This window comes from Argentina silus, assembly GCF_951799395.1.
Source record: "Argentina silus genome assembly, chromosome: X".
Taxonomy (NCBI): Eukaryota; Metazoa; Chordata; class Actinopteri; order Argentiniformes; family Argentinidae; genus Argentina; species Argentina silus.
The window spans coordinates 34,047,125-34,059,502 of NC_139653.1; the positions used below are offsets into that span (position 1 = coordinate 34,047,125).

Here is a 12,378-nt window from a genome sequence, read left to right on the forward strand (position 1 = left end):
TGTATCCATGAGAGACCCTCTCTCACATCTCTCTGGACAGCATCCATCTAGCCAACTGCTGAGTGAGAAGTTCCAGATGATGGCAACACAGGCATTGTGACACCCGCCATAGGAGAGTGAAGAGTTGTCACTGTAGCATCTTAAGCTTTCCCACAATTGGAACCACCAGGGGCCTACTGTTTGTTTTGCATAAAAAATCAAATCAAATAACATGTTTTACTGTGTGTACTGTAGGTGAAGAAATGTTTTGATCTATAGACATGGCATAAACCTATTGATACTCATAGTTAAGCTCTAGTGAACTGAACGCTGACATGAGACAAAAGATAGTGATACACCACTCCACCATGTGGACCGTACACGTTTATTTTATTTTTTTGCTTTAACCTTTTACAATACTGTAACAAAACCAAAAGAAACTGGATGAAGAAGACATTTTTCCATGCTTTAATTACAAAAGGAGACATGTTGGGAAAAGAGAAAACAGTTGAAGTATCAGTGTGGACTCAGCTTCTGTTCCTCATCCCCTGGAGGCTGAAACAGGGTGGTGGTAAACACAAACACAAACATTTCCCTCTTGAATGCTGACCCTAGATCAGTTGTAGATTGGTTGAGCATAAAACAGCCGGTTTAGTACATACAGGATAAACAGATGCTAAATTAGAATAAGGACACCAAACAGAGTGAATGAGGTCCCAGTTTACCCACCCTGATCTTATGAGTCTGACCACCAAGACCATCAACCACACATTTTCAAAGATGACAGAAGCTGGGCCATTGACAAGAAATAAAGTGGGGTAGGCCTCCCTGGCTATTTTCAGAAATGGAATAAAGTAGTAAAATATGATGACTAAAAAGAGCCAGGGAGGGCAACACCTGCTAGCACACTGGGGGTCAGGTAAAAGCAAGGTGGGGGAGGGGGGGGGGATCACTCTAGGCATCGTAGTTGGGGTTCTTGCGTAGGATAACAAAGCCCTCCAGGATAGGGGTGACTGGGAGGTACTCCTCTGTGGCCAACTCTGCTCTCTCACCATGGGCCAGGAGCACTGGCGTGGTGTGGGTCTGGAAGCCTGTGATGGCTTTGGGCTTACCCGCTTGGCCCACCACATCGACCGCCTGTGGATGAATCACACACAAACACACCATGAGACAGAGTCCATTCTACAGTCGACCTACGACACTGTGTATGAATGGGCCTTACCTGTCCCACCCTGACAGACACAGGCAGCGGCCTCAACTCCTCGTCGAAGGTGACCAGCATACGTGGTTGCATGGCTGCCACCAGCCCATAGAGAACGTAGTGGGACTTCCCCAGGATTACTGCCAGACAAAGAGGAAACAGCAGTGGGCGCAATCAACAACAGGCAAACACAGACTGACTTTGACCAGTGGACCTGGTCCATTGAGGATGGAGGCTGGTTCTCCCTTGAATTTTGATCAAATAAAAACCTGACACAAAAACTATACATTTGCTGCACAAAATGCACCCAAACAGCTCACACGGTTTAATTATTTTCCACTTTTTATGGTCTCCTACAGCGGTTCCAAATGGTTGAAAAATAGCACTGCAAGTTGAATGGGAATAGAGGAAACAGTATTGGCAGGTCCGTCTCACTGCTCCTCCGTAAGTCCCACTCATTTGTGTTTTTGTTTTTTTTCCAATTAGTTTCAGGCTCCAGACCACGGGGCTCACACCAAATATGGTAAACTGACATCCTGATCATCCAATGAGCTCATACTTTGTGTATGTGTGTGTGTGTGTGTGTGTGTGTGTGTGTGCGCAGGGGGGCTAGCTAGTTCACTGACTGATGTGTAGGTGCAGTTCTTTCTGGCAACATTCTGGAGAGATAGTATACATCATAAGAGACGAATATATAACTTTACACATTTATTTAGTAAGAGGAGAGAGATACTTTTAGTTTAAATTTCTTTAAATTCGATTGAAAAACAAACTAAAGCATACAAATGATTATAATAACCAGGCAGCTAACTATCCATTTTGCTAGCTAGCTTTGTCCAATATCCTGAGGTAATGACTACTCCACTCCAAATAATACCAGTCTCAACTCTTTCCTGACAAACTGAAGCCACGTCCCATGTGCCCTCTGATCCCCTGGGCCATTAATGTTTCCTCTCCAAGCCCTGCCAAATTCTCTCATTACTGTATGTAGAGTCAATCACATACACAAACACATTAACATTCCCTGAGTGGAAGAGAGCTCTTCACCATCCAGCCATAAGCCTATCCTGTAAACTGCCCATTTGACAGAGCCTTATTAGTGGTCATTAGTGGTCAATATTGCTAAATGATGATACAATGCAAATGTGCCATGTCTGAGAGTGTGCTATAGAAATGAGAAAGGAAGATGAAAAAACAAGCTTGGTATGGGCCAATTCCATTTCAACTGAGTAAATAATGGAGATGAATTCAAGAATGGAAATTGCTCGCCATTGTCTGATGTCTTGGACTGAAAACTTGAAATTGACTGAAAAGAAATGGTAATGACCTCAACACTAACCAGAAAGAAGAGGAAAACAATGGAGGTATATACAAACAATGGCAAAGGGAGGGATGATGGAAGAGAGTATTAGTAGGAGAGACACTCACTGTTCTTGACATCAAGGAAGGAAACAAGGACGGTGAGTAGTCCGGCCACGGCCACCTGACTCATCAGCTGCCTGTCACTGTGGTAGGGACACAGCGTCAGTGTCCCTTTACCCAGGTGTGTTAGACCCTGGATAGGAGGCACAGAGCAGGTGTAAGGACTGGACACAGACAAACATTACTGTTAGGAGCTGAAAGCAAACAGTCTGTCTGTCTCACTACCCACCTGTGCCAGTCTGACCATGAAGAGGTTGTTGGGGTCTTTAGCATGGTACTGTGCAAGCTGCCGCAGCATGGCAGCCAGGCGGGCGTTGTTTGTGCCTGTGAGGAGAGAGTCGGTTGTTATGGCAACCAACCTGCACTTAAGACACTCAGCAGGGGCCTAACACTTTAAGGTCAACAATGACTGTTGTTCCTTCTGACTTATTATGTATGTAAGGCTAATATGTCAATAGCCTTATTTTAAACTGTGTTAGTAAACATCAGATACTTGTTGACTAGGTAATAAGTCACTACACTCAGTTGTCAGACCGCCTGTGTGGGCAGTTCCAAGGCCCACTCACCACTGCCCACCATGCCCATGGCAAAGATGGAGTTGTGGGAGACCTCAGGGTCAGCGTCATGGGAGAACTTGCTGAGTGTGTCCAAGATGTTGAGGCGAGGGTTAGACACTGAGATCAGAGCCAAGGCCAGGGGCACAGCACGCCTCAGAGTGGGTTCACCATACCGCAACTGAGAGAGAGAGAGAGAGAAGATCGGTGGGGGGAACAAGAATGAAAGGGAAACATGATAAAAGGGAGAGTAAGACATGATGTTCTGAGAAACAGTGTTTAAATGGACATAACAGGTCAGAGAGTCTATACTAACCAGGTGTCCAAACGTCCGTAGTGCCATCTCTGAGCCAATCTCTTCTCCCATAGCGATGAGTGCAATACCAAGGACAGCCACACCCTAGAAGGCAGCAGAAAACAGAGATTAGTCCACTACCAGGTCGTTCAATGCATACCTTTTCATTATGCCCAGTACAACACGACAGATTGTTTCAAATCAAAGAAATCAGTATGTAAAAATCATGTTGAGTCTAAAAGAAGAACAGTACAAATGTACAAGCCACTACTAGGTATCTAAGGGTAGAATAGGGCACACCTGGTGGGAGCCCATGTCAGCTGCGCTCTCCTTCTTCTCCTTGTCTTTCTTATCCTTCTTGTCTTTGTCCTCTTCCTTCTCCTTGGCTTCATAGTGTTCACTACAGATGTGGAGCAGCTGCTGCACCTTCAGTACATTCCCAGAGCCTGTGAGGGAGGGATGGGAGAGGAGAGAGGGATGAATAGATAGACGAAAACAAAATGACAACTTCAGAGTTGCCCAGTCATCTGACGGGCACTGGTGACTAATGGCCAAGTGACTGACCTGCGTAGGCACAGATGTCTACAAGTGTGTTGGCAAAGCTGCGGAAAGGCTCGGGCACCACCTGCAGGGCTGCCAGGGTGGTCTCGATGGCCTCCCCTTTACCTGTGGGCAGACAGACAGATGAGAGAACCAGGTCAGGGGTAAGGATTTGCTTAACCACAAAACTACTACAATAGTTTCCTTTCACTCATAAAAGAGCTACGTAGATCCCAACACATGATGCACCAGGGTAAACCCCTCCGTTCTTACCAAGGTGGTTGAGGCCCAGGCCCAGAGGTAGCCAGCGGGCATATGTGTCTTTCAGTTCAGTCTCACTCTTCTCCATGATGGTCTGGACAATGGTGGAGGTGACATCACCATTACAGGAGCCCACAGCGATCATACCGCACGCCAGTGCCGTCACACCTGCCACCTGTGAGACAGGCAACATACCATTACTACTATTGCATTGCATACTATTGCTACTATGAGCAGTGTTTCGTAGTGTGTGGATGTGTACAGCTGGCTCACACAAACACAGTGGCAAACACACAGCTTACCTCCATGCTAGATTTGGAGTCTCCCATGACAGGCAGCAGCAGTGAGAGGACATCCTCACGGTTGGAGCCAGCATACGCCAGGCCAAGCCTGAAGAGATGGTGGAAATCCAGGAAAAACACATTTTAGGGCTGGCACATTGCTTAACAGACATCTGAATTAAGGTTTTAAATCTTCTCTTTTCTTTCTTTCTGTGTGTTCAAATGTTGACATTTGAGTTGGGGAGGATTTCAGACTAGACTTATGTCTCCTCACCCAAAGATGGCTCCTATCCGCATGACATTGCTGTTGTGGAGGACATAGTCTGACAGAAGAGCAAGGGCCGGGTCACATTCGTTCCTCACTCCAGAGTTCACAATACCACAGGCCAGGAGGGCACCAGACTGCAGAGGAGAGAGAGAAATCAAGAGAAGTGTTGAATGGGGTTGGGGCTTGCAGTTGAAGGTTATTCAAGAGTCAACGTGGTGTTGGGGTGAAGAGGCTTGATGTTTGGTAGTTTAAGTGGTGGTTAGATTGGGGGGTGTTGTTTAGTCTGGTGTGAGTGTTAAAGCTGACCTTGATGTAGTCCTCTGAGGAGTAGAGGTATTTGTCTATCTGTGTCAGACCACCGTCCACATCCCACAGTAGGATCATCCCTAGGGAGGCTGCAGCACTCAGCATACCTGAGGAAAAACCACAACATACAATTAACACTCACATCAAAATCTGTACAAAACAGCACAGTAAATATGTCTGTCACTTTGCCTATACATTTAGTTCATCAATGAGAAGAATGTTTGAACTGATCTGCTGGGAAAAGCATTTTAGATCTGATCTTATACCACAGATGTACACAGTTAAACAACACTAAACATGAACCATAAACAATACAAAAGAGGGATAAAGTGATGGATGTGTGTGTGTGGAGCTGAGGGTGCATCTCTCTCACCATGGTCCTTGTTCTTGTACAGCCATTTGTTGCCATCGTCTGTGAGCAGCTTGTCTTGTCCGAAGGCGGCGTTAACAAACCCGTTGACAAACGAGGAGGCCAGGTTCATACGAGCAGAGTCCACCTGGGACCCGCTCCCTCCAAACCCTGACAGAGGGAGGAGAGAAGAAGAGGGGGAAGAGAGATGAGAAAAGAAGTGTAATATCACATGATTGGCCAATTAGCCTGCATTGAGAGAGGACTCACTGTTGTTCTCCAGGTGGGTTTTGTAGATGTCATCAGGGACTTTGGGTTCCATGATGTCCAACTGTACAGGAAGGGAAAAGTGTGTCAGGAGATATGCTGAGTCACAGCCACAAACAGGCAGGCCTTTCAGTGAGGTCCAGACGTTCATCCAACTTCTCCCCTCACTGTGACTCATCAACTATTATTCTCTTTCCCTGAGCCATCAGCCTTGCTGATCACTCATTGCTGTGACATTTATTCACCAATGTTTCAACATCCCCTCAACACATCTCTGTCAGACCTTCACTCATTTCTCCATCTTCACCCTCCTGCGAAATCCACTCCATCTTCCCTACTTAGTGCTCTAAACACTTTCTGCCACACCTATAACCCCATTCTTCTTCAGTGCCTTATCAAACAATAACAAAAAAGTCAACCCTTCCTCTTTCTCCTATTATTTTAACCTCTCTTTCTCTCTCATACATTCTCTATTCCTCCTATTTCTCTCCCTTCTTCAACCCCCTCTCTCCCCCTCACCTCTCGGGCCAAGGCCAGGAAGTTGCTGTTGAGCTGGACATTGGACATGATCTCTGTCAGGTCCTCATAGTCCTCAACGTCCTCATTCAGCTCCAGGAACATGCCGTGCCTGCCCAGCATGAAGGCCATCTCCTTCTGGATCACACTGCCAACACGCACATTACATTTTACATTAAGAATGTATTAGAAAAACAATTGCATACTTTCCCATATATCATTTCAGGTATGATGGACTGAACTGTAAAGTGAGTTTACTGAAGCTGAAAAGGTTTGCCACATTAATATTGAATGTGACAAGGAATTAAATCACTACTAAAAAGAATACACATATTGTACTTGAAAATGTTGTAATAATAATAAATAATAATTCTAAGTAAAGATAAAACTGCTGTCCTTACATGTCCTTGCAGGAGGTGAATATGTTCTCCACCAGCTCCACATCATTGAGCATCAGGGCCAGCCTCAGGGCCTCTGGGTAACGGTTAAACTTCCTGAAGATGTTCAGTGAACACTTCAGCAGGGCTGAGTTCTCTGGCTCGGGAACATAGCTCACACAGCTGAGAGAGAACATGAGTTTAGGATCAGTAAGAGAGGCAATTTCCTTTTTTCGCTTCAGGTGCAGGTTAATGTCAACATGGCTTTCTCCGAACAGAGAGCGAAACCTTTCTGTTTGAGAGTGTGTGTCATGGTATGAGATTGACGGTAAGATAACCTTCATGTGCCCAGTAACCATGTTTTTATTTACATTAGTTTAAAAAGAAAGCCTACTGTAACATCGAAGATAATTTCTCAAATTAAATGATGCAAGTTTGGACTGAGAGAACAGTATTTTTATTCTACAAGTGTAATTGTGAACAGTGCTTTGTTCTGAAAAATATAAAAACATACAAAATAATCAATTAAATATGCAATTTGCACATATTTCTCTTTTAGCTGAGTTGCTTGGTTACGTTGAGGTTCTCTGGAAGCACATTTTCTTTTTTAAATACCCGTTACAGCCATTTCCTACAATCTAAAGCCTTGAATCCTAAAAGGTAGCCATATACATTATCACCAAAGATAGAGGGGATCCCCTAGGTCTACAGTATAGCCTCTTTGAGCGGTCATTGTGAGTCTTCAGACAGTCACAAACAGCCCTACCTGTCTGCCAAACCATAGCAATGAAGTCTGTTATGTATTCAGAGTAGAGGATGGCATGGGAGAAAAATGCATCCCATGTCCTAGAGCCTACTCAGTAGCTTATATGCTACTATCCTTTATCAATCCCACTGAATCCTAAAACCCTGACTCGTGTCTTGATGAAAATTCCTTGTGTTGCGCAAAATACCGCTAATGCCTCCTGCTTCTCCGCGCTGTCCTGTGTTAAAAGCTGCCCATTTTAAGCTTAATTTAGATGAGAGAGAATGCATAATAACTAGAATAAAGTGAGAGTAAATAGTAGGGATGGGCATGATTAATCGACGATCGATTAATTGATCATTAGAATTTCGTCGATGACATTTTTTTTAGTCGATGAAACTAGGCTTCGCGTCGTGCCAAACAACTCCCCTTACCTGTTGTAAAATCAGCGAAACCCGCGGCCTCTTGGGGCTTATTGCTTAATTTTACCACACGGGGGCAATATTTGAAAAAACGCCACAGGCCTACTCAGTTACCTGCGAGTTTCCGTGTATTTCAAATGTAATCATGAAGAGGTCAGGGCGAAGTGTGGTGTGGGACCATTTTGTTTTAAAAAATGACTTAGTTAACTGCAAACACTGCAAAGCTGTCTATAAGTATAACTCGGCCACGACTCAAATGATGTACCACTTGAACAACGCGCATCCGACCCTGGTTAGTGGCGGTGCATCCTCCTCTCAGTCTCAACCTAGCATCAACTCGGTGTTAGCACGGAGGAGCTGCGATGCACAACGAGCAGAGAAAATTACCCAAGGGATCTGCAAGTTCATTGAGATGGATATGCTGCCCTTAAGGATTGTTGAGGGAGAAGGTTTTCGAAAACTGATAGACTTATTGGAACCAGCATATCACATTCCGTCACGACGTACTATCACCAGACTGCTAGAAACTCACTACGAAGAACGAAAGCAAGAGCTGTTAAAAGAATTAAGCACAGCTGAAAGAGTTGTGCCACTACATCAGTGATGACTGGCAAATGAACTCAGCGGTCCTGCTCACAGAAAGCCTGCCAGGCCGGCATAAAGCTGACCGCCTCGCTGAGAAAATGAATGAAGCTGTAGAGCAATGGGGACTTGAAGACCGAGTTATTGCATGCGTTCATGACAATGCTCATCTTTCTCAACAAAAATCAGTAGACTGGTGCTGAAGTTGTATGCGAGTTACTGGTTATTTTTTATGAAGCTTTGTTAATAAGCCTAATTCATTGTTGGGTAGGCTAATCTCCCTCTTTCTCGACTTGGTGCCTTTTTTGATAGTTTTGAGTTACATTTGGCAAAACCTGTCTGACCTAAGTATTATATATTTTTGGTTAAGTTATTGTTCAACATGATTGTTTTTTTTTTTTAATATTATTATTATTTAAAAAAAAAAAACGAGGGTCAGTTGTGTTTATAAGCACCGGCTTAGCTGCAGGCTCCGCTGCTAGAGCACAGCAGCGCGTATCTTCAATTGAACGGATCCGGTTTAACTGCCACAAGAGTTGTTCATCTTGTAAGTTTAACTGCCACAAGAGTTGTTCATCTTGTAATAAAGATCTCAATGAGGAAAACACGCTGTGTTTTTGTATTTTCATTGCATTTTGAATATAGCCTATAAAATAGTGAATTTTAATATAAAAATATTAATGATTAATTGAAAATCGATCGTTAATTCTCCCGACGATCGACTAAGACAATTTAGTCGAATGCCCATCCCTAGTAAATAGACATTTTTAAAACAGAAGTTGGTCCAAGTTAGTCCCTCTTCTCACTTCTCAGTCCTTCATGAGCTGATCTGCTACTCTCCCTCCTTCCACTCTACCACAAATCCTTTGAGTTCCACAAGCTGCAGGTCGTTTTAGGGCAAACATTACGTAGGGACATTATGGACATTTATTGTTGTGTACAATACTTTTACATTCTGACCATACCGCACTCAAATTCACCTTCGGGGTCAAAAATTGAGCAACGAGTAGAGTGTAACATGAACACCCGCCCCCCCCCCGCCAAATGACGGTAGATTTTGGCATTGGCGGGTAAATCTGTAAATCTTACCAGCCACTTTGGCAGGCAGCCAAAAGGTTCACGAATACTATGCTTCAATTTTAAAATAAAACTGGCACGATCTGCAATTATGGTCACTGTTGATTCAACAGTTGTGACAACGCCTCCAGCTGACTGTAGACTGCAGCGCATCTCATTCACACTTCCCCTGACCTTCAACTCCACACGACAGCACAAGACAGCAACTTACACGCGATGGCGTGAGAGAAAATATTTAGAGGTAGTTTGATATGATGGCATAGGCGCCAACTTAAAGCCTACAGGAGGTTAGCTCTGTGCAGGGAGCAATTTCCAATGCGTCAGGAGCCATGCTAATCTGTTTTTTTTTCTCATCTTTGCCTTAATGTTGGTTTGAAAAAGAAAATGTGTCTCGTAAAAAATCTTAGTGGCTGGTGAATTTTCTTATCCACCAGACACCTTGGCTGGTAGACTGAAAAGTAAATGTTATGCCCTGGGTGTGTGTGTGTGTGTGTGTTGAGCACTTACCTGGTGAGGTAGAGGCAGACCTTGGCATAGGCATTGTCGTCAATGTAGAGCTCCAACATCTCCAGCCTCTCAATCTCCATCAGCAGGTCGCAGGCTTCATGCTCTGCGTTGTGGGCCATGTTATAGGGCACGATCTCCTTCACCAGCTTCAGCAGGGTCTCCTGCTGCACCTTATCACTCTCCTCCACCTCCTGCCACTCCTTTGCCACCTGACCAGCCAGGTGCCTGAACACATCCACACAGAGTTCAGAAATGTATACAAGATCCTTAAACATAGCCCAGGAAATCTGTCTTTATAGCACTGGAGTCTGTATAGAATGTACACATTTTCATTGGATATCTGCTACCTCCAGCCAGATTGCCATTTTATGACTTCTACATGCATGTGTTGCGGCATTTCTGTGTCACATCCTACCTGACATATTCATGGCCCCAGGATGCCAGTTCCTCCTGTGAACCCAGCAGACGGTACTTCAGACACTCTCGCTCCCCACTCATCGTCATGGCGAGGACAGACACCACATCCGCACAGAAGTGCTGCAAACAAAACAGTATGGAAAACATTTCCTCAATTGCTTGAATCTGTCTGTGTCTCCTTTACTCCACTTTTCTGGTCCAGAAAAGATATGATGGTGGTAGGATCTTTTTGCAAACCTACGGAGGCCATCTCAGGTGGATCAACACAAAGAAGCGAGGCAAGTAAGTCATTAAGTGATACAGTCTTGTCCAATCCCTCCCTTTTGTCATTCCCCATCAGCAGTCTCCCTTGTAGGGACATGATTGTTCCTCTCATGTAGCCTACCTTGTTCTCCCCAGGTGCCATGCCCTCATAGATCTCTTTGAGCTTGGCATAGTGTGGTCGCAGGAACTTCAGGGGCTTGGGCACAGAGGTCATGGAGGTGGTGGAGGAGCGGATCTGTCTACGCAGCTCCTCCAGAGCAGGGCGGTACAGAGAGGTGTCTGCCTCCTGTGTGTGTGGGCAGACGAGAGGGAATAAAGGGAAGGTTAAATGCATTTAGTAATGGATAAATCAACAAATCTTGCTTCTTTCTTTATATTAGGAGTGTAGCCATTGTGATGTGATACTCACACTCAGTCTTTCTACCATCAGCTCCAGCTCCTCTTGCAACTGTTTGTCCTCTTCAGACTGAGAAGGGAGAAGAGGAACATTGTAACTGATCTCACACTTAATACTTGAGCCCAGTGCACTATATTAATCATCATATTAATCATTAGCAATCTGTGGTTCAAACAGCTGAGATCAAAATTATAGTTTTGACCATCTTTTAAAGGTGTACAATTTTAGTTTACAATAACGATGTTTACAAACAATCAATGGAGTAAAAACAAGCTTATATTTTGGTACGGCATTTGGACTAAGTTCATGGGGTATTTATAGGTTATATTCGTCAAGATTTGACGGCTATATATCATGTAAAATACAGTTTTGCCCCTTTAAATGTGGTGGTTACACTGCATAAAACAGCATTGGAAGTACATCGTCAACACCATGACTTTGATAAGCAGATATCACCTAGCTATGTTAGCTAGCTGACATTGCACTCACTCACTAAGTTACTAAATTGGTGAGTAATTTATTAGTGACTAAGCATTATAATCTTGCAAGGTAGGATGTGTACCTTTTACAACATTATAACTAACCATAACGAATCTATCGGTTGTTATTCATAACTTCACAATAATCAGCCTTTCTTCCTTACTAGCACTAGCATGTTGCTGTGTCAAGACATTAGGCTACTAGCTAGTAAGCGCAACACCAGCACATATAAGCTAGCACTGCAGCAGCTAGCTAATGCTAATATCAATCTAGCTGACTAGCTAACTTGACCAGTCTATCAGGATCCGTTGGCAAGCAACCTGGTCCAGGATATGTTGTATCGCTAGCTAACTTCATTTGATTTTGGCACATTGCTACGAATAACGTTATTTTCGTGTGTATATATGGCTAACTAATTCTATTTGAATGGCAATGCTTTCGGCCTGTTCATCCATGATGTAAACCAGTCAGTAGGCAGTGACTCAGGCAAAAACGCTGCTAAGCTTCCTTTGACGAATTTCGAGAGAATCGTCGGATCTCACCAGTTCTTGCTCCTCTTTTTTCTCCTTATCCTTTCCTGTGGCCTGCTGCCCTTTTTCCTTTTCTTTCTCCTTTTCCTTCTCTTTCTCCTCCGTCTTTTCGGGTTGCTTTTTCTCTTTGTTTTTTGCTTCCTCCATACTTGCTGTTCTGTGAACTATCGCGGCTGCAGAATTGTCTGAATAACCGGAGAGCACGGCTTCCTCTTGACAGTTTTGTAGCAATTTGTCATCTGATGTTGTTATAACTCCACCTGCTGGGTCGGTGGAGTATCGCGCCGTGTAATTTGAGTAAAGTCAACGGTAGATGGCAGTGCCTATGCATTACGATAACT

The 12,378-nt window shown here is 44.2% G+C and overlaps 1 protein-coding gene across 1 annotated transcript; it reads right to left on the minus strand.

The window, feature by feature from the left end:
• Positions 1 to 345: 345 nt before the first annotated feature.
• Positions 346 to 12,230, minus strand: psmd2 (proteasome 26S subunit ubiquitin receptor, non-ATPase 2). The gene is made up of 21 exons (XM_083695773.1): positions 12,050 to 12,230; positions 11,040 to 11,096; positions 10,752 to 10,916; positions 10,365 to 10,486; positions 9,950 to 10,174; positions 6,641 to 6,799; positions 6,243 to 6,387; positions 5,727 to 5,787; positions 5,481 to 5,627; positions 5,108 to 5,214; positions 4,808 to 4,935; positions 4,555 to 4,642; positions 4,265 to 4,427; positions 4,016 to 4,117; positions 3,752 to 3,897; positions 3,473 to 3,556; positions 3,169 to 3,337; positions 2,832 to 2,926; positions 2,609 to 2,735; positions 1,202 to 1,320; positions 346 to 1,116 (listed from the first exon to the last, which is right to left on the minus strand). Exons 1-21 carry the CDS (start codon positions 12,182 to 12,184, stop codon positions 934 to 936), a joined length of 2,727 nt encoding a protein of 908 aa, XP_083551899.1. The 5' UTR covers positions 12,185 to 12,230; the 3' UTR covers positions 346 to 933.
• Between the last annotated feature and the right edge of the window lie 148 nt (positions 12,231 to 12,378).

Coding starts and splice junctions, on each gene's coding strand:
- psmd2 (XM_083695773.1), bottom strand. CDS start 12,184: ATGGAGGAAGCAAAAAACAAAGAGAAAAAGCAACCCGAAAAGACGGAG. Junction 10,917..11,039: donor TGATGGTAGAAAGACTGAGT/GTGAGTATCACA, acceptor CCACACACACAG/GAGGCAGACACCTCTCTGTA. Junction 3,898..4,015: donor AGACATCTGTGCCTACGCAG/GTCAGTCACTTG, acceptor CCTCCCTCACAG/GCTCTGGGAATGTACTGAAG.